The sequence below is a fragment of the Anopheles arabiensis genome, chromosome 3 (assembly GCF_016920715.1).
Source record: "Anopheles arabiensis isolate DONGOLA chromosome 3, AaraD3, whole genome shotgun sequence".
Taxonomy (NCBI): Eukaryota; Metazoa; Arthropoda; class Insecta; order Diptera; family Culicidae; genus Anopheles; species Anopheles arabiensis.
The window spans coordinates 57,460,823-57,484,159 of NC_053518.1; the positions used below are offsets into that span (position 1 = coordinate 57,460,823).

At 40.1% G+C, this 23,337-nt stretch overlaps 1 protein-coding gene across 2 annotated transcripts; it reads right to left on the minus strand.

Moving 5' to 3' along the window:
• Positions 1 to 21,715: 21,715 nt before the first annotated feature.
• LOC120899701 (gamma-glutamylcyclotransferase-like) lies at positions 21,716 to 23,329 on the minus strand. Of its 2 annotated transcripts, none has more exons than XM_040305820.1 (4): positions 23,057 to 23,329; positions 22,936 to 22,970; positions 22,715 to 22,854; positions 21,716 to 22,655 (listed from the first exon to the last, which is right to left on the minus strand). In XM_040305820.1, exons 3-4 carry the CDS (start codon positions 22,820 to 22,822, stop codon positions 22,215 to 22,217), a joined length of 549 nt encoding a protein of 182 aa, XP_040161754.1. In that variant the 5' UTR covers positions 22,823 to 22,854; positions 22,936 to 22,970; positions 23,057 to 23,329; the 3' UTR covers positions 21,716 to 22,214. The 2 variants fall into 2 exon arrangements, with proteins under 2 accessions (XP_040161754.1, XP_040161751.1); XM_040305817.1 differs by having other exon boundaries at positions 23,033 to 23,329.
• Between the last annotated feature and the right edge of the window lie 8 nt (positions 23,330 to 23,337).

Consider the following 23,337-nt stretch of genomic DNA (forward strand, 5'->3'; position numbering starts at 1 on the left):
GGTGTGTTTTTCCTATCCTGCCAACTACACCAACCAAACTAACAGGAATGCTTTCAACCAAATCATTACCACTCTCGCAAGATGAGATGTGATGAGAAAATTGATATAATTATCACCATTTCCCCGAAAAATTACCGGCCTCGAAGGCGCAGTTTATACGCCTGGACATACGCAACCACGGACGGGACCAGCACCGTCCATCGGGTCCGCGCGATTGACCCAATGTTCATGCATTATTCATGGCAGAAATCAAACACCCAAAAGTTTGACTAATTACTGATGCTTCACCACCCGTCACGAGCGTCAAATGGATTATATTGACGTTTATTGGGGGTGATGTATTAATAAAACACGATGTCAATGAGCAGCACAAAATGGACCGCAGGAACGCCCATCGGGTAGCGGTAGCCATCAAGCAGACTGAGTCCTGGCTTGACATGTATGACAAAGCGAGACTGACGAGCTCGGGAGCTGCCCGGGAGCCGGCGTCCGTTCAACGTGCCTGCCTGGTAGGGGAACTTTTTATCGCTCACGTCGCGTCCACCGGATGATGAACTCGTTCGCGAAAAAAAGCACCCCCGGGAAGAGTAATGACATTTTTTATTTAAGTACTTTCCCTTCATCCCCGTACGGGGCTGGTACAGTATCGGTCAGAAAGATAGAACCCTGGTGTTTTCAACGCACCATGCACCCGTTGGGCCAGGTTTATGTGTGATTTGTATGTGTTTGTGTGTGTGTGTGTGTGTGTGTTTTTTTTTTTTTGGTTGAAACTGAAAACTGAAGACTGATCCCGAGCTACAGCCGTTTGGCAAACAAGTCGCACGAGTTAGAAGTACCAAAAATGGAGGTTTACTCTTTGAGCTAAAGAAGAACGATGGTACCTACAGTGAAGATTATTCCGAAAAAAATCCAAAAGGCCATCGGAGAATCCGGAAAAGTAAAAACCCTTGGGCAAATGGAGACTGTCGAAATTCGCTATATCGATGAAGAGACAGAGGCAGATGATGTCGAACGAGAAGTGCGAAATCAATTTGCCTGCACCGAAGGCTGTAAATTGGAAGTAAGAATGAAATCTTCTTACTCGGGTATGCAGACTGCCATCGTTAAACTTCCAGCAAAGCTAGTGCCGGCGATGACAGCAGCAGGGAAAATACAAATAGGCTGGTCAGTCTGCCCAGTGCGGGTCAGCACTCCGAGCAGAAAATGCTACCGCTGCTGGCAAACGGGCCACATCTCACAGGACTGCAAGGGTCCAGACAGGAGTAAATGCTGCCTGCGCTGCGGAGATGAAGGTCACTTCGCTTCTGCGTGCCAAAAAACTCCTCGATGTGTGTTCTGTCCAGCTGGTTTCAACGCGCATCATTCGAGTGGAGCATTCTGCCCAGTGACGAAAAAAACAACATCATGGAAGTAGTCCAGATAAATCTGAACCACTGTGAAACAGCCCAGGACCTCCTGAGCCAGGTATTGATTGAAGAGGAGGCAGATATTGCTATTATATCAGAGCCTTACAGGGCTCCAATCGGATCTACGAATTGGGTGGCTGATAAAACTGGCGCAGCAGCAATTTGGGCGGTGCGAAGATATCCCATTCAGCGGGTTGTTTCAAAAACGTTCGAGGGCTTCTGCATAGCCGAAGTTAACGGAGTATTCTTTGCCAGCTGCTATGCACCTCCTAGCTGGGAATCAGAAAAATTTAGTGAAATGCTTAACAATCTATGTGCAGCACTGGAGGGATGCAGTCCTTTGGTGATTGCCGGCGACTTTAATGCCTGGGCTGTCGAATGGGGGAGTAAACGGACAAATAACAGAGGAGAGGCAGTGCTCGAAACTTTTGCCCAACTTAATGTAGTTCTGGGAAACGTCGGCTCAACCGCTACCTATAGCAGAAACGAAAGGACATCTATGATAGATATTACGTTCTGTAGCCCATCTCTGGCCTGGCACCTACACTGGCGCGTCAGCGATACTTTTACAGGCAGCGATCATCGTGTGATACGGTATGCTGTCAACAAGGGGCAAATGAGTAAACTAACTTTGGCGACGACAACGGATATAAGAGGTTGGAAAACACAGAGCTTTTGCGAAGACCGGTTTGTAGAGGCCCTGAATTTCGGTGACTTTGGAGACGTTGCAAATCCTTCTCAGCTCGTGTCTGCACTGAGCCGAGCGTGTGACGTCACAATGCCTAGAAGGAAAACACCAATAAACACCAGACCACCGGAATACTGGTGGAATTCTTCGATCAAGAAGCACCGAGCTGAGTGCATTGCTGCTCGTAGGAAACTACAACGCGAGAGTAATCCTTCTAACAGAGAGCTACTGAAAATTATCTACGTCAAGCTAAGATCAGATCTTAAAAGGGAGATAAAGTTGAGCAAAAGAAAAATATTCCTTGAGCTACGCGACGAAATAGCTCGGAAGCCTTGGGGATTGGCTTTTGAAACTCTTATGGACAAAAGAAGACCCAAGGAGCCTGTGGAAAGATGCCCCGTGAAGCTTCTCCAGACAATCCAGCAGCTGTTTCCTACCCATGGCCCTCCGCTACTGAATTCGATTATCGACTCGCCAGAATCCACCTCTGTGCCTATTACGACCACAGAGATTGAAAAACTCGCAGATCGCCTCAAGTGTGGAAAAGCCCCCGGCCCAGATGGTATCCCCGCTGAAGCAGTCAAAGTGGCCATGAGGATGTTCCCTAGGGTGTTCCAAAAAGTTTTCCACAACATACTTACGACAGGACAGTTTCCATCAGTGTGGAAGAAGCAGTTGTTAGTCCTGATACCAAAGCCAGGGAAGACTCCAGGGAATTTATCAGCCCTAAGACCACTGGGACTGATCGACGTACTGGCCAAAGCACTGGAAATGGTAATTCTCGATCGCTTGACACCATATACAGAAGGAGAACACGGCTTATCAGATCGTCAGTTCGGTTTCCGCAAGAAGCGCTCCACGGTTGATGCGATACAGGCGGTACTGGTGAAGGGTGATGCTGCCTTTCAACGGAAGCGATGTGGGGCTCGTTACTGCGCGATCATCACCATCGATGTGAAGAACGCCTTCAACTCTGCTAGCTGGGAGGAAATAGCAAAAGCTCTAGAGCGCATGAAAATCCCCTTGCATTTGTGTCGGCTACTGAGAAGCTATCTCAGCGGGCGCGTTCTACAGTATAGCACGGAAGAGGGAACAAAAATAGCTACCATCTCTGCTGGCGTACCGCAAGGATCAGTACTTGGCCCCACCTTGTGGAACATTATGTACAACGGAGTATTAACCCTGGCCCTACCCACAGGAGCTGAGGTCATCGGGTTTGCAGACGATATTGCACTGACTGTCGTAGGAAATAGTGTAGAGGAGGTCGAGTTGCTGTCTACGGATGCTGTCGGCAGGATTGACGATTGGATGCGAGAAATGAAGTTGGAAATAGCACACGCCAAAACGGAATTTATTCTCATAAGTAGCCACAAGGAGGTCCAAAAAGCGCACATAATGGTAGGCACTAAGCAAATAGAATCTATAAGAAGCCTCAAATACCTTGGAGTTATCATAGATGACAGATTAAAGTTCCGAAAGCACCTTGAGGAAGTTTGCATAAAGGCCACAAAAACTGCAAACGCGTTGGCTAAATTTACACCCAACATAGGTGGTCCAAGCAGCACAATAAGACGCTTACATGCCAACGTAGCCATTTCTAATACAAGGTATGCAGCACCAGTATGGGCACACATACTAAGAAATAAACAGAACCAGTACGCTATAAATAAGGTGCACCGAAAAATGGCCATACGCGTTGCTAGCGCGTACCGTACCATCTCATATGAAGCAGTATGCGTAATTGCGAGTATGATGCCCCTTTGCATCACCCTAGAGGAGGACTCCGTAAATTTCCAGAGCTCACGCGCGGGAGATACTCGTGCTGTATCCCCAAAGGAGGCAAATGAGGAGTCCATGCGAAGATGGCAGGCGGCTTGGAATAACGCTTGTAATGGGAGATGGACCTTCACGCTAATCCCCGATGTAGCAATGTGGATAAACCGGAAACATGGTGACGTGGATTATTTTGTCACGCAGATGCTCTCTGGCCACGGGTGTTTCAGGAGCTACCTCCACAAATTCCGGCACGCTTCTTCACCTCGATGCCCAGTATGTAAGGACAATGACGAGACTGCGGAACATGTAATGTTCTACTGTCCACGTTTCCTAGAGGAGCGCCAGCTGCTTGACACGAAGTGCAGAACCGCCGTAAGACAGACCTACCTAGTGCAGCTGATGCTACATAGCGAAGAGTTGTGGGAAGCTGCAACAACATGTATGAGACTGATCCTGACAAGACTGGACCAGCTGTGGAGAGGAGATCAGGACCTGGGACGCGTGTGAACGTGGTACGGTTTGGAGTGTTTTGTATGTGTGCCCCATGGAGCAGTATGCGAAGTGTGAAGTGCTTGGTGTATTGATTGTGAGCTCTATTGCTGTGTGATGTTTGATAGTACTTTTGATCTGTCTCGCGAACTCTGGTTCATTGTGCAATAGCGAGGATGCAATGCTAATGCATAAGCCCTTCCCCAAGAAGCATACCGAAAGGTGAACCCGTGGGGAAGAGTATATGGCCCATAAGAATCCCATGTCAACACCCGTGCGACAACGGGAGTCTTTCGAAGATTCCCCCTCCTTGTAAAACAAAAACAAAAACACACACACACACACACACACACACACACACACACACACACACACACACACACACACACACACACACACACACACACACACACACACACACACACACACACACACACACACACACACACACACACACACACACACACACACACACACACACACACACACACACACACACACACACACACACACACACACACACACACACGCACACACACACACACACACACACACACACACACACACACACACACACGCACACACACACACACACACACACACACACACACACACACACACACACACACACACACACACACACAAACACAAGTAACGTGGCAAAACAAGTGCACGGTGCGTTGAAAACACCAGGGTTCTACCTTAATGTCCGATACTGTACTACTAGAAGGACGAATGGGGAAAAATGAGACAGAGATAACGCATGCAATTTTGATGTCATTTGCTTATTTCGTTGCCCATGTACATAGCGTGTGCAACGGGGCAATTTCATTTGACACAATGCGTGTTTTGTGAAACCGGGTACTTTATAATCTAGAGAAGGCTTTATTTCCGTTGGGTTTTAATCAAAATAATCACTGATTTGCCTCCCAATCGCAATACTTTTTTGAGGGGTAATTGCGTTTCAAATACCTTCCTGTACTGTTGATCAGATTGTCGATCTACGAAGCGATGGAAAATTACTTCATGCCACAGACCAAGCATTATTGGCAGATTTGTTCCATTTCTGCTCTTAACACCGGGTAATCAATAAAGGTTGTGATTGCACAGTTGAAACGATGGCCTAAAATTAGACCGGCAAACTTAAGAAACTGAAGCATCGAAATGTTTCTTCCGTTTCTCGGCCGCCCGAGGGTTCGCATGCAAACCTAATTTAATCCATTAATTTGGATCCCGATCATATCTGGCCTTCTGGTGGGCATTTTTATATTTTCCCATCCCGCTCATCGAAGATTCCATTGCCGTGTCCTATTGATTCAATTATTTTATATCATCCAGCACCAGCGTGGTCACGGTCGCAAACAGTGGTCAGATTGAAACGGCAAAACAAGATAAAGAAGAAACCCCCCCCCGCCCCAGTAGCCCAATGGCACGAAAAAATGGCACGATCCTTTTATTTCCGCTTTCGTTTTGCTCCTTCGTCGTATTTGTGCTACTGTCTGACCCTTCGGTTGGTTTTTGTTTTCTCCCTGCGCCACGTTTCTCAACCGTGCTTGGGGAAAACCGTACAAGTCCAGAATGTAGGAATCGGGACCCCTCGGACCTTATCTAACCGACCTACCGACCAGCCAACCATCTTCACGGTTCGGAGACAGTAGTTTAATAGCAGAAAATTGACCCAATGTGACGTGATTGCCATATTCAATGTCGGCAATGTGTATTTCTTTTTGAGCGCTGACGTTTGCTGGATCGCGTTTAAATTCTATTTGCTGTCTCGAGGGCAGCAAGCAATGGTCGGCCCATCCTTCTGCTTACTATTTATCATTATTCAGCAGATTTTGGTTTGTTTCTTACACCATGTTTGAGTTCTGCCTGTACGAACGATTACATGCAAATCAGTTTTTCCTTTGGTGTATTGTATATTGTTACGACGCGATAATGCAGACGTGCAGTTTATTCGTAACATGGATTCGGGTTGGTATATATTTGTAGTTTATATTTACTTAAAATTCCAAAATAAGATCTTATGTTCTAGTGCACAGGGTTTCTTACGATAAGGTTGGTTCTCATAATTTGTTGGGTTCGTCTCACGATTTATTCATCGTATCCCATAGATTTTTGGTTCGTTCTCACAATTTATTGGTATCGTCTCAATGGACATCAATATAATTGAACAATATAAAATTCTATGAAAACCCTAAAAAGTAGTGGAAATATACTAAAACAATATGGGAACCAACCAAAATACTATGGACAGGGTTTCGTTGGACCGTTCGTTGGCCGCATGCACCGATGATAAAGGCCACGGCTCCTGTAAAGACGGGACGTGATTCGTTTCCCGGGTCAGTTTTCACTGCGAACTGCGTTATACACCGCTTACGAGATAGTTTTATACAGCTCTCATACATTTTTCGAAAAACATCTCGCAAGCGGTGAATAATGTTGTTCACATTGGAAACTGACTCGGACAACATTGTAAGTTGCATGTATGATCCATAGCTCGTTTACACTAAGAAGAGAAAGAAAAAGGAGACCAACTAAACAAATTTTTTGGGTTAAAATAAACTGTATACCATTCATGTGTTTATATTTCTGGTGCCTCTGTATCAACTGTACGATACATTCTAGAAGCATTGTTGTTACATATACCCCCGAACCAAAACATTAGGAATCTTTGCTAAATGGAAATTTACTCAACAACAAGACAAACCTGCGGTAGCTTCACGGCGTCCAACCATAATTCATACCCAATGCTGCAGCGTGGTACTAATCTTTTTAAAAGCTTCAGCCAAACCCGTATCGCCTTTATAAAACACACAAGAGGATTCACTTTGCGCTGCGGAATGCTCGAGATGTTTTGCATTTTTTGTTTCGTTTTGTGTTTGTGCGCTTAATCAATAGCCTACTCTCACAGGGCAGAGCAACAACAACCAGTGGATAGAATGTCCTTCATGCCAGTGTGTTGTATTTTCCTCCACTGTGACATTCAAAAAATCGAGCCACTCTAGTTCTTCTAAAAGGTACACACGCACATTGTTGTTGTATGCTGGCGGAAAACCTCCAGTATCAGCTTCGTACTAAATTGAAAGTGAACTTCGAAAGCTCTCGTACAACAGCGGCAGCAGAAAGCAACGTACAACGGCAACAACAAGCGTTCCCAGCGATGAAAAAGTGTACTTGAGCATATCTAAATAACCTCCCGAACTGGCCAACTAAATCCCAGCAGTAAGGTTAGCCCAAATGAACAGATGTGGTGCGTTCTGTTCTATGTATACAGTGCAGGCAGTACGTTGCCGAACGTTGCGGAAGCATAACCATAACCGTAACATGAAGAGCACATTACTCATATGATAGTGCCTCTCCATCGTTATGGCCAGTACGTGCCGTCCGCAGGAAGGTGGTCGAAATAATCGACAACGATACGGTAAGATAAAACAGATTTTATTTACGGAAAAAAGCTGAGTGGGCACGCAAAAAAACAGCAAAATGAACGATGCAATAAAAGTTGGGTTTAGATCTTTATTTTTATTTCATCACGAATAAAAAAGGGTTTCGTGTGAAATGTTTACCATTCAATTGATCGAAAACCCTTCCCTCTCCCTTTCTCCCCCTCTCTCCTGCTCCTCCTACCTACTCGCTTGGAAGTCACAGTCGTCGAAATCGTTTTAAACATTTGTACAGAGTAAATATTTTGTAAACCAAAATGTATTTCATCATTGCAATTTGCTACAGCACAAATAAAAATGTGCTCTTAAAAGAATGGGTTTTTATATAAAAATTTGCTAATGATTATTGATATAACGTACAGGATACGTCGGCTGGGTTAAAAATCAATGTATATTGATGCTGCTTAATGTGGTAGTACGCATACAAACAAACAAACCGCACTCTAGTGTGTATCACTATCACTGTTTGGTGAATGATGATGAAGAAGTTAACAAAGAAATAAAAATCATTACCAAGCGGCATATGAACATAATTTAATTAAGAGCTGCTCATAATAAATCTACCAGATTTGAATACATCGTTCGCTATAGGATCGTAACTATTAAAGAACTATTAATTTAGGATCCAGATCACTCATTTCAAACGGATCCATTGGTATAAATTCGTATCGTATAAAAAATATCATAGCATCAAACTAAAGGTATTTTATTGTCATTTCAATCAACGGTGCAAAACATAATGCTGATATACGGATGAATGCATTTAATTATTCTTTGATACCACCCATAAGCAATTTGTTACCAGCAATGAGAAGCAATTTTTAAATAACTTTTAGTGGTTTTCCTGTTTTTTCATTCTTTTTAATTATTACCCATAGTTTCAATATGGCTAGTACCAAGGCCAGTAGTGCCTGGTAATTAGAAAATATCAAGGAGTAAAGGAGAAGACGGTCCGGTCTGGTAGTAAAGTCGTCAACTCGTACGACTTAACAACATGCCCGTCATGGGTTCAAGCCTCGAATGGACCGTGCCCCCATAAGTAGGACTGACTATCCTGCTATTGTAACAATAAGTCACTGAAAACCAAGATCATTTCACTAGTGGGTACAGGCAGGCCTTGACAGACAACGGTTGTTGAGTCAAAGAAGATAAAGAAGAAGAAGAAAAAGAAGAAGAAGAAGAAGAAGAAAGGAGAAGACAAGAGAACTATAACACAGAAAATTATAGTAAGAATCACGACACTGCCGTACTAAAACCAGATCGAGATAGTTCAGAAGAAAAAAAAACGCGATTCGCTATCAGAAAATTAGGTTGCACAGCCGCATCCACAGTGGTGAATTTAGGGTATCAGGCGGTAAGACGAGTTGGTGGGGCCCTCTGTAGATGATGAACGAGGGGGTTCATGGATATACTGCCATGGGTCCTACGAGCAAGTACTCTGCCAACTTTTATACATACTGCATACTATAGACTATTGATCTTCGGGGCCCCTACATCGACGGGGCCTCAGGCTGCTGCCTAGGTCGCCTACCGTTAGATCCACCGCTTCGCATCCATGTTACCATGCTAAAATTAACGCTGTCTATTCCTAGGTCTTGGTTAATATGAGTTGAGGCCGGGTTTCTGGGTGAGTTACTTAATTTTAAATGTCCCCGAATGTTAATCACTGCATCGCCTATATATATAAAAGGTGTTTGTATCTAGACTTAAACTATATGTTAGACTTAAAATAAAGATATCTGTTAAACCGTCTACGATTGATGGAATATCTCTGTAACAATAAACAATGAAACAATGTAAGAATTAATTAATCTATAATAGCTTGTAAAAATTATAAGAAGTAGGTAACATAAATATGCGTTTGCTAGATAAGCAAATGGTTTAAGGTATAGGAAAGAATAGAATAGAATAGGATAGGAATTACTTCCGTTTTTCAGCAAAACGTATTTATATTTGTTGAGCACATTGTCCCATGCTATTAGACATTGCCCCAAACATTATAAGTACCAAATGATTCAGCAACATTATTTATTTCTACTTTTATAACTATTTTTCAACTAATATAATTACAATAAAAATTATGTATTATTGTTCATCAATGTTCAATACCATCATATAACTATAAAAAAGGTTTCAATAGCGATGCTATTAAAAAAACAAATTGACCAAATTTTAAATAAAAATGTGATTTAGCTTTGAGAATAACAAACCGTCTTAAATTAATTTCTAATTTCCCTGACAAAACCCAGGTTTATTATCGTGCCCAATGTATTATTTACGTCAATTGAAATATATCAACATACTGTAGTGTGATATTCACCTTCAAGCTTCATCAATGTGTCAATCCACCAAAGATGACACCACACACTATGCGTAGCTACGATGTATAAAAAGAACACATACTTTTCTCAGTTCATTGCACCGTTCCCAATATCATCTTCGAAGATATTACACACCGGTTACATGCGGTCTCTTCCAAGCCCACGTTTGCATACCGCGGCAAGTGTGGCGTATTTATGTCAGCATTAAAGTAAAGTCAAATATTGTCAACCGTAAGACAAACACGTGGCAAGATTGTGGTTATGTTCGGTTTGGCGTATCGCACAATGCCACATTCGTAGGCAAACTTTTGCTACATGCTAATTGTTCTCCGTGTTTTTGAAAAACTTTGCAAATCTTGATAGCATTACTGTCTCATTTTTGCCACGTGCTACTTTCAGTTGTTTCGCACTGCTAGCACAACGCAATGTGTCTGTGCGTTTTTTTAACTTTCCTCGAATCAGACCATCTTGCCAGTCACATGTGTGCAGAACGATGCGGGTGGATTTATACTTTTGTTCTTCGTTTACTTCAATTATGATGACAAATCAAGGCGGGTATTTGCTGGTAAAGAAAATTTCAATTCAACTGACGAAGAATTTAAAGCAGCGCAACAACTTTTCGGTGTAGGTAATCTTATTGCATATACGACAAAGGTGGAAGATTATTTGGGCTGTTTCTAACATCAAGACTTTTCTTGTAAACTGTGTTCATACCAATAAAATCTTTCGAGATTTCTAAGCTTACTTTACTATTGTCTAAAATAAGTTCGTATGAGGTTTTACAATACCAATGTCACTGTATACAAATGTATGCAGATACACAATGTTTAACAAAACTCATGGAGACGCATGGTTGTTTGAGAATATTATGTTTATGAAATATTGCGAAAAACAATTGTTCTTCAAACTAGAGATGATATTTTTAATTACATTGTCTCAAATTATTATAAATACCGTCTCACTTGTAATAAAAACTCTTTAAACGTTTGACATTTTTGGAACGATTTCTTGTACATGTTAGGGACGGTTTTTGGAACAGTTGTGTACTGAGTAATAAAAACTTAGTCCTAATGGTTTAATGAGTATTGGAAAAATTGAATGGGTAACTTTTGTTAAATATAATACCTCATAAAACGCAAATTGAAAATGATAGATTTTATTACCACTATTGTGTTTTGTGCTTTTATTAACACATGTGCAATTGAGTAACAGCGCTTCAACCGGTTTGCGATCTTGGCTTGCCTCAGGAAAGTCCGAAATCGCTCACGATCTTGCCCCTTCGTCTGCCAGTCCATGATCCCGGCCTTAATGACGGACGGCTCCACGCCACCTTGCCACCTCAGTTTGGGCCTCCCACCCCTCCTCTGTCCTTGTGGATGGCCTAAAAAGACTTGACTTGAGTAACATTGCAAAACTATAAAATTGGATCATGACTATACTATAGTATAGTCCTTATAAGCAAATTAGGTTCCGATTAATGATATTGAAAAAGAACGTAGTAATATTGTTTATACTTGATAATATACAATAAAAACACACTCGCAGCTTGCAAAGTTAATAAGTATTACTAGATGTTTTCGTTATCTCGTTTTACATTCATTTTCACACCACTGACACAATGTAAAAAAACACACAGGGCTCACGGCATGATATATCCATCGCCTTGAAAAGCGTGTTTCAATAAAACAAGCAGTCAGAATTCTTACACCACCATCTGTGGCTCGCCTGACCAGCTTGTACAGACCATCTTCATTGTCCAAGCTTACCTGCAGCTAACAATGAAAGGTGGTGTCGGTGTTGCAAAACCGTACAAATAATTTTCCGGTTTTCATCTTCCACATCCGAACACTACCTACTGCCTGAAATATTACTACATAAATGTAAGCGTGAACAAACAAGCAAGACAAAATCCAGGGCGCGAAAAACAACGCCAGCCCTTTGCTGGTTAGATTGAGCACTAGCGAAGAAAAACTATGCAAAGAATTCCAACTGCCTCCATGGATGGTTGTGGTCGTTGGTTACAAGCTCAACGGCTTCGTTGGTGGTTCAAATAAAGTCTTCCGGGTGGTTTATTTATTCGAATACGAACAACTGTTTTTTTTTCTTACACTATCCATTCTTGCTTTTTGTTTGATGTAACCTGTGATGTAATGAAGCTGATAGGATGGCTCGCAAACAATAACACACTCTGACTAAACTAAGCTGCATCTGTCTTCCTCCATAAGAGTGGTTATGTGTACTTTCGCGTGTATATAAAGATATGAAATAGTACAAAACATATAACTATTTTGAAACCAGCTAAGGACGCACAATGAGTTTTAAACTTTAGTTATCTCGTACCTTGTCGAGGCAATAATCTTGAAATTGGTTTTAAAAGTTAAAAGTTTAGTGACAGTAGTTTAGTGAGTACTGACTGCAAAGAAGCATTCAACTTTAAACACATTACAAAGGGCATAAGAACAACAACTCAATAAGTAAAAGAAAGATACAGTTTTTATTGTTTAGTGATTTATTTATTTCTTGAAACAGTATCCTGCCTCCGTGGTCTACATCTTCTTCTTTTGGCTCAACAACCGATGTCGGTCAAGGCCTGCCTGTACCCACTTGTGGGCTTGGCTTTCAGTGACTAATTGATTTCCCCCCATAGCGGGATAGTCAGTCCTACGTATGGCGGCGCGGTCTATTTGGGGATTGAACCCATGACGGGAATGTTGTTAAGTCGTACGAATTGACGACTGTACTACGAGACCGGCTCGTACCGGTGGTCTACATACATCACCAAAAAACTAAAGGACCTATAACTTAACAGCATGCCGTCATGGGTTCAAGCCCCGAATGGACCGTGCCCTTTTACGTAGGACTGGACTATCTTGCAATGGTAATTAATAAATCACTGAAAGCCAAGCCAAAAAGAAGTTCTTTTAAACGTCGCAAACATTTAGTAACATCGAACGACAAGTCAATTACACTTGAATAGGCATTACAAGTTTTGCACATCAATACACACAATACAAATCTGAACGATGGTCAATGTATACAGAATTTCTTTTTTTTTAATTTCTACACATTGACAAGAGACAATAATTTAGGTTCATCTATGTGACATCTATGTGTCCATTACCGAAAAGGTACTTTAAACACAAACATGCACTGAGCAACTAGTATTCTGTTCTGTAATAATTTCAAACCCAAAAGCTCATAGCAGGTATAATGTTTCTCCAGTGTTTCTCCACGGAACCCGTTTTATTGCGTTCCGTGAAATCCTTTAGTTAATCAAACGCTGCTAAATGGTGGTAGATTGAATCAATTCGTGTACAATTTACACAACCTTTTAAACGTTCCCTCCCTATTTTTTATCCAAAGCAGCATATTCCTTCTTCTATATCCTACTTTACTTTCAATCAACTAATGCGGCGAACCGTACTGATACTTGAAATGATACTAACGAAAGCATGCTTCCTGTTTTTATTTAAAGGGATAAATGTAGCTGACCTCTGACGAACAACAACATTCATACAGATGTACCTTACATTAGAAATAAAATATCTATAACAACATTCATTTTTATTTCATTCGATTTTATAAACGTAATACTAACGTAATATTCAACGTAACATCTACCGTTCGACCGAGCTAAACCGTTTTCAATATAATATCAAAATGTTCTGCATAGAAACAGAAGCAATTAGACAAGGAGTCGAAGCGATTGTCATGTCTTTTACCATATGTGGCGCTGAACTATAATATGCATTGTATGCTGTCAAACAAAGCCGTTACCAAAACCTAATTTCTAACTGGTAACTCAATTACGAACACTTCCATCTCCGTCAGCACAACGGCCAAAGTTTCTTTTATTGTGAGCGATGCTTCATTGCGAGACGCCAAAGCGAAAATATGACTACGTGGCAAATCATTCTCTTCCACACACGGTCATCGCTATTTCTGTATTGCAATCATGTGTTGAATAAGGAGTCTGACCTAAATTGTGAAAGACAAATTTTTACCATCCTCAACCGTCCGCTACAATTGCCGGTACCGTAAGGAGAGCATTTTCAACCCAAAAGCTTTCCAAAACGACGGATTCGGGGCACATCCAGCGTCTCTGATGTGCTGCTGTCGCATTACGGTTATCGCTTGCTCCATTACCGAAAAGTCATGTCTGTCAATGTTCGGTCTTTAGAGGGCAAGGCGTCTGTGTACTAGTGGCCTTTCCCTGCAGCCGCTCACGAGTTTCCTTTGTCACAATTTTCTCACCATCATCAGGGCGTGTTATCAGGTGGTTTTTATTTTTCCCTCAAGAAAATGCTCATGGAAAATTCAATTATCGTTCCCGCTGTCATCATACCCACTAATCTTCAATGCCTGTTTTATTAGAGTTAAAGCATTAGATGTTTATTGCGGCACAATTGTTCTTTAAGGAATATCCTCGCGACGCCGTGTCGTGATGTAGGATGAAAGTTTGTTGAAGAATTTTAGCTATACAACGCATTTAAAGTGCAGTTTAAAAAATATATATGAAATTCGCAACTGCTCAAATTTCAATCCATTCTTAGTTATTTTTTGTCGACCCATCATCTGATTCAACCCAGTGTCACTGTGCCCCTACATTGAATTACAAGTGTACAGTCGATTCATATATATCTTCTATCTCTATTTTGCAAACATGTAATACTACATCTTGTAATTAAATGTAAATGTAATATAAACATAATTTTACGAGTAATACGAAGATAATTATATCAAGTAAAATTATATAAGTAGAGGTGGATCAATTTTTACGCTGTTCTTCTTGTTATTGGCGTGACGACCTACACAATCATGCCAGCCTATACAAGCTTTCGAGACTTATTTAGTTCCACGAATCCGGATAGTCAGTCCTTGCTACGGGGAACGGTTCATATGTATATTATTCATTTAATCAATTTTTAGATAACGGCCTTTCAATCCTGAATTCATTTTTATCTGAGCAAATGGTGATTTTATTACATTTTAATATGAGTAGATTTTAAACAAGGACACAGGGTTAAGCTAACTCATTAAAAATAATATGTAACTAAGTTTTCAAGAAATAATAGACTAGATATATGATTAAATCCTTTCAATTTCAGTTAAATCCACAATGATTTTGAACAAAACTCAAATATTTTATAGAGAACAATATTTGCATATAAGTTTTATTGTTTGAAGTAGGGTTTTCCATACTACGGCTCGCGGACCGCATGCTGCCTTCGAGATCTTATATTGCGGCCCGCGATGACTTTGTAAAGACTGAAACATAAAGTTAATTTATTTGATTAGTAAACTCAAAATTTCAATGTTTATTTTTTTAGTTTAAAAAAGAGCTTGAACATACATTCTGTTAATATTTTCTCATTAAAAGGAGATTCAAACGATCGTATATTAGCTGAAGGTAATGTCAAAATGGCCCTAAACAACGATATTTGTGAATCAATGGGGCCCGCGAAGTGAACAGTTTGGAGACCCCTGGTTTAGAGACTCAGTTATATTCATAATCATGCAGTGTACTACAACTTTGGTAGCCCCTCAAAATGCTGCACCTTTTAACTTAGAATTGTATTGTGTTGTATAATATTATATTGTTTATTGATAAAGTTGTCTTATCACTTAATAACACATAAATTATAATTGACCGAGCGCAAGCGTACAGAGGAGCTCATCTCAGTTATCTTAAGTTTTATTTTTAAGAATTACAAAGTCTCTTTTGCACTACGCAATTATCATCAATAAATTAAATCAATAAAATTAAATTAAATTAAAAAAGGTAAAGTTGTTGAATTTTTTTAAATTGAAAAAAATACATACTATATATTGACTAAAGAATGGTATCTAAACTTCGGCGATGAACAAAAATTAACAACAAGAAAAACTTTGACAATAATATTGAAACATTTTTATGCATTGATTCAAATGATTTCAAAAAACCTCGTCAAATATTACCACTTGAGGCCTCCTACCTTGCTCATGATCCGCCATTTTAGGTAATAATACGCACGATAAGAAGGCAAGATTTCTTGATATGTACACGCGTGTGTGTACACAGTCAGCCATGTCGTAACACCATACAAAATAACTTAATCGAACCAGAAATAACGTCCAAAAATCACATATTTGTAAAAAAAAAATACTAAATGTTACCAGCATCGAGACATACTGCTGGGTTAGGTTTGCGGGGTTCGTATTATTTGCGCAAACCGCATATTCACGCAGCGTTACCAGTATTTTGAAGAGATTTCCGATAGGACAAAACATTCCCGCTTCCCGCATCGGTTTAAACGCGATCATGGACAACAATTTTGGAAAAGTTCTCGAGAAACGAAGATTAAACTTCGCTATCGCTGGTAATTCGCCATCGTACCCACAGTTCGGGCAAAAAGGAACGTGGCAACCACCGTGTAATGAAAAGCTCAAATACAAACCATCTCTCTGATGAACAGCAACAATACGTTCTCCAGCTTATTCCTACCACCTTTTTGCGTACATTCTTCCAGCTTCAAGGAATATATCCTGACAACCGCGTGGCGAATGTGTCTGTTTTGCGTGTCGGTGTGCTCCCGCTACGGGGGAAAGTAACGTGAACAGTTTCCCAAAGCTTCGTGGTACGTAAGGGTGGCAATCTTTGTAGCTGGGCTGCAGGAAGAAGGATTTGCATATTTTATGTTTATTTTAAGCCCCGGTCTGATGTGGGATAATGATGTTTTGCCGCGGCAAAACAAACGATTCACCGTTTCGCTCCCAATTCGTGTCGCACTCCTGGTTGCTCCGGTTGAAGCAGGCAATGGAATGGAAACGTAGCACTGGGTTACCCTGCTAGAGGGGGGGGGGGGAGGAGAGGGGTTGGGAGTGTACTCAGGTGGATGAAATGCACCGCGACGGGGCGATATAGCAATGCGAATCAAATCCTTCACCTCGCAAGTAGTACGCCCGAAACGGCGGCAGCGAGCTAAAGGGCGCGTTTTGGGTGGCAAAAGCAAAGGGTGACAGGTCTTTGGAGTTGGGTCATATTTCGCACGTACGTTCGTTTGGGTTTATTTCTTCACATGTGGGATTTGTGGAGGGCATTATGCGTACCGGTGGGGCCGTAGCAACCGCTGCTTTAAACGCGGTACTTAGTGGACTTCGCTCGTTGAGTGGATGGATCTTGTTGGAGGATTTTTCTTTTAACAAGCCCTGTTTCATATGCCATTTGTGTCGTACAACATATGTCTTAGAGTTTACTTCCCTAGCATGTTTGAACATACACTCTAGCTGATTCTTGAGAACGTACTTTAATTACACTACTTCTCTACCAAATCTACTTTTACAAATCTAGATCTACAAATCTGGTTAGGATCATAAAAAGAATAAAATATTATTTATATTGTAACAAACAACATACGTATGTGGGAGCGTGTGAAGGATTGGCCATCCGGTTCCGATATTTAGACTTTAGGACATGTGTACAGCAACTTTTACCGCTACATAATTGAGTACGTTTAATTTGACAGCATCGTATGTTTTTGTGATTATTGTAAAAATTAGTTACATTTTAAGCACCTTTTAAAACTAACGTTCAATGACCGGCATTTCGAATCAAATTTGCGCAAAACATTTATTCTCCTTTCAGACCTTTTCGCTCTTGTAATTAGCTTGTAAATGAGAACAGGCGTATCTTGTATGGATACAACGACCTGACACTAGCCATGACAAGGCAGTTAGAATCATGTTATTTTTATTTTTATTGAACAACCATTTTTAAATACAGTCTTCTGTTTATTTTCAATTCTGGGGATATCGAAGTAGATAATTTAGGAATTAGGAGTAAGGTTGTAGCCACTAACTTTTCAATTTGTCTCAGCCTCAAAAATGCAAGACACATATGTAGGGAAATAAATGCATTAAAAAATAAAAAAAACTGAATAAAAAATGAACACTATTTTTTATTAACTATTATAAACTATTTTTCAGTAATTTTCATTTACCTGAAAACGGATCTATAAACACTTTTCCCCTTGGATTTACTATAGATACGCTAAAATTCGAGATGCTTTAGAACGTTACATAGCCAATTGAATAATTTCAGTAAAAGCCGGTATGTTCATATTGATCTGTTCGCCAAAGAAGACCATAAAAGAATGTATTAATTATTTCAATGCAAAATCAGATGAGAATAATTTTGTAGTGAGATCGAAATCGTCCAATCACTGTGGCAGGTTTTTTGGTTTGTTTTTTGAATAATGAAAAAGAATTTAAAATATATATGACAAAATAATTCATTCACATTTATAATTTTATTACTTACTCAATTTAAAAGTTCGTTCAATTATATAAAAACTAAAAATAAATCAAACATAATAACTCTTCTTCTTCTAATTCATCAATAACAATTGTTTTTTTCCCCATAGTTACTCTGACAATTATGTATGATTAGTTTGTTTTTCTTTGGACTATACTATTAAATTGTTGCATACACATTTTTTTATGTAGCACACTTGTTTTACAACCGTTAACATCTCTATCAAAGCGGGTAATTACCCATTCTCGAGGACGTCCCCTGTTGTCGTTAGGCTTGGTTTCAGCCCCAACGTCTTCACCTAGTCAACCGTCTGTTCGCCCAGCTTAGACCATTCATTAACGGAAGTTTTGCTTTCATACTGAATACGAACTCTAAAGTGATGCGGTGGAGCAGCATGACTCGGTGCACATTCAACAGTGCGATAATTTTCAGCTCTGTTAGTCGCCAAAACCACAGTCCAAACGTAAAAGTTAGTCCAATGGAAGTGCAAGCACGATTAACGTATTATTGGCCATTGCCTCTACTCTTGGTACATAGTCAAAATGGGCGTAAAATAGCGCAGGATTGATTGCACTCATGGATGGTACAATGCAGCCTAATGTTGAATTCGATAAATGTTATACTTTATGCTGTCATTACATTTGCAATGACTGAGTGCGGTATTTCTCAAGTACACAATCCACGTGGCAAACCACGCGGTGGATAATTCTTGTACACAACACTTCCTCGCTGGGCCTAGCAGCATTTTAAACATGACATCAAATCACTAGAATGTGTTTTTCAAAAAAAGCTTTAGTTTTTTTTTCATTGTTATGGTCACTTCTCCGTTAACTGTGCTTCGGTTCCCGACTGGAAATTTCTTCATTCCGAAAAGGATGAAGCGGTTCGGCTGTTCATTGCTTCGTCGTTTTTTCCCCTATAGTGTAAAATTCCCCTACTTCCAATATTTCTCCTTTTCTAAGCGTAAGGGGAAAGACATATGTTCATTGCGATGAACTTTTGCAAAAACGCATGAAAAACGCTTCCGTGTTACACTGGGGACAATAGAGTGGTTTAGAATTGAAGGAACTTATCATTTTCAAATACCAAACGTAGATTATATAGTGCATAGATATGGAAAATAACGATTCGGTACGTCCTTTAGATTCAAATCGGTTTAAAACGTCAAGGATTTATAACATACAAAATTCGTCCTAACTACTAGTACTGACCGATTTTCATTTCATTTTGAAAAATATTTTCTAAGATTATAATATGATTTTATAAACAAATATCGGAGACCGCATGTATCAAATGCCAGTTATCAAATTAATCCCTTCAAATTAATTAATTAATCAAATTAATCCCAAATTAAAACCCTCTTCATGACAAGTTTGTCGAAAATTAACAATGAGCTCATGTGCTAGTTATAACATATAACAATTATTATATTATTAGTTATAACATATAACAATGTATAGCAATTTAACAAACGATTTCAACCTAATATGCCTGGTAAAACATAGGTTGTTCATTGAGTTGCAAACGTCCTTATTACGAAAAAACTCATTAATGGTCATATTATACTTTAAAGACAGTTCGAAAAATAAGTTTTTGGTAATAATTAATGCATTGGTCGCAAAATCGTCAAAAAATACGAGGACCGGCCTAGAAGAATATCGATGGTGAAGTCCGGACGAAACAAATTATCAGGTTATGAATACATTCCTTAAATATGTATGTAACAATAATAAACAATTTTAATTGGTAGTTTTAACGATCAACTGATTGTAGCTTCTAACTAACAGCTAAACCCAGGTAAACTTTTTTTCCTAGTTAACGATCATTCGCTAATCACTTACTTATAGTTCCTATTGAAATGCCTTGTTACTGCTTAGAATCCTTTTTCCCCTTTTTATACTTCTTCCCTTACGAACACAACTGATGTCGTTCTGAATCTTAGTGAAAGCTAATCTAGTTTCAATAGTAGAAAGTTGTAGAAGGTTGATATTATATTTGATAATATATTAGGTATTTTCTATCAAAACGATATTTTAACGATGACTCATTAGCGAAATTTCTTGAAGGCCTACATCACTTTTTGCGATAAATAAGAAGAAAAAACGTGGCGAATATTGCTTGAAACGGCCAACAGCTATATTACATTGAATAAATGAGATTAAAATTATGATTTAAGAATCATTAAATAAGGTTATGTGGGTATAAAATATCCTGAATGCACTGTATTCTTGATGTAATATTATGTAAAGTGTTCATAACTTCATAAATGACTCGTGGTACAGTCGTCAACTCGTACGACTTAAATACATGCCCGTCATGGGTTAAAGACCCGCTTATATGTATAGAATCAGACATATCATTTATAAAAAATCTTTGGTACAAAAGCGTAGTTTCACGGATATGTTTAAAATTAAGCGATTCAAAATATGTTGAGCTAATTAATAAAATATTTTGAGTTAAGCATTTGAAAGAGCACGCCTACAAATAAGGGCGCATTACTCTATGGATTCTTTCGATACTATTATTCCGTTTCTTACTTACTTACTTACTTACTTACTTACTTTTGAAACCCTCTTAGTCGCGTTCGAGAGGAAGATGCTCAGAAGGATACTTGGCCCCGTATGTGTGGAAGGACAATGGAGGAGCCGCTATAATGACGAGCTATACGACATATACGGCGACCTCACTGTCGTGCAGCGTATCAAGCTCGCCAGGCTCCGGTGGGCTGGCCATGTTGTACGCATGGAAACGGAGGACCCATCCCGTAAAGTTTTTGTTTAGGCCGTCCACAAGGACAGAAGTGGCGTGATAGGCCCAAACTGAGGTGGCAAGATGGCGTTTAGGCATCCGCCATTAAGGCCGGGATAACGGACTGGCAGACGAAGGCGCGAGACCGCGAGCAGTTTCGGACACTCCTGAGGCAGGCCAAGACCGCAAAGCGGTTGTAGCGCCGGATAACAACAACTTACTTACTTATCTGGCGCCTCAACCGCTTTGGGATCTAACGCTTGCGGAGCATTAGATACTGCTAATAGTCTGGCGAAAGTGCCAGACTCTTCGCCAAGTCTGCCAATCCTTTATCCCGGCCTAGATGGCGGACACGCTATCTTGCCACAGCAACTTGGACCTACTGAGTCGTTCAGTTCCATGCGTATTGCATGCCCAGTCCACCCTAGTCTGGCAAGCTTAATAGGCTGCTCGACAATCATTGTGTATTTATGAACAATTGGGAGTAGCGGATGCACAATATGGAATGTGTTGGTTGTACCAAAAGCAGATAGTCCACCCCAAGAACCAAAGCTATGTAAGTATGCGCTGTTTTATTCAATCAAATAAAAATATACATATTTTTAGCGTGCTTTAAGCTACAAGCCATATGAAAATGCTGCACATTTAAAACCGTTTTTTTTGCATTTTGTTATTCCCTTTAAAAAAGATCAGGTAGTTCGCAGTTTTACAATTCCAAAATATAAAAAAGTCTACGCTGAAATCACGACCTTTTCGACTTCACTTTTTTAGATTTTGAATCGTAAGCGTTAAGTGTCCCGGGATATAGTTTAAAAACTTTTTACATACACAATATATGTCCTGCACCAATCGCGCCTTTCCTGTTGACCAAAGTGATGCGAACTAATGCTTATAGCGTCAACGGTTGTAGCTAATAAACAGCAATCACAAATTTTAAATCGCTTAGAAGCAAAAACTAATGAACGACCAACAATCAAAAGCCATAACTTTAGTTGAATTCTGTGGATGAATTTCGTTTGGTTCCTAATATGCAATATTTTCATTTTTTTATAGATCTTCAATAGGCTTTTCCAACTCCAGAGAAAGCTGCGGGTCACCAGTGTTCCCGTTATGTTTAATTCTTTTCAACAACGAAACATAATCGTCCGGAAGTCCCGTCTCCTTGGCACCGTTGACGATGATATTCATGTATGTTTTGGAAGGTTGCCTTTCGTAGGGTCTATCTTCGGCATCTGGTGCCAAGCAGCAGGGGTTGCGAACCAGCTGATAGACGCGGCAGTCCAGAGTATCTCCAGTTGGTAACACTACGGGAAGTGTTAAAGGTTTGTAAACGCTATTGTGCACCCCTTCCTGTCGATCTAAATCGGCTAAATTGCTGTTGTCTATCTCCCATATGGCACCCCACACTTTTTTCCCTTCCTGCTCCACTATTGTTGCCGGAGCTCCTCGCCATCGCGCTGCATAATGGAAAAAATCCAAACTGTAATCCTAAAATTAAATTATTGTATTATGATTAATTGTTAGCTATTGCTTGCCTTCTAAATTACCTTCAAATAACCAAATCCTTTACGAACTGCAGTTGGATTTTGTATGTGAATTCGTTTAGCTAATAAATTACTGCCGTACGCAAAATAGTAGAACGTTCCGGTAGCCATGACCACGTCAATCAAACAAGCAGATAAGAACCCTAAAGCATACCACCGTACATCATGAGGAAGGGTTAGTCAGTTCAACAATGTAACCAAACTACCAGCTTCATGCAACTTACCCAGGATAAGGATGGTTTTAATGCTAGGTTTACAGCTGCAACAATTTCATTATGAAGACCGTTAGCAAAGATAAGCGATTTCAGACAGATTACTCACTTCATTCTTCTGATTTGTTGATACCTGAAAAAATCGGTTTGTCGCTGTCCGCTATAAATTCCAGTTGAGATGATGGTAAGCCGGGTAACCTATTCCGTTCCTTAAAATGGTCGGTTCTCAAAGGAGCTGGTGATGCTTACTGAAGCATGTTGCTAACAACTCAACTGCTGCGGAGAACCTTTATATTTTGCGTATTTTTCTTATTACACAGCAAAATAACTTGATCTCAATTCTGCTCGTAACCCTTTTGAACCCGGTTTCAATCAGCTGCTTTCAGAGTGACAGACCTCTGTTGTTTGTGTTTC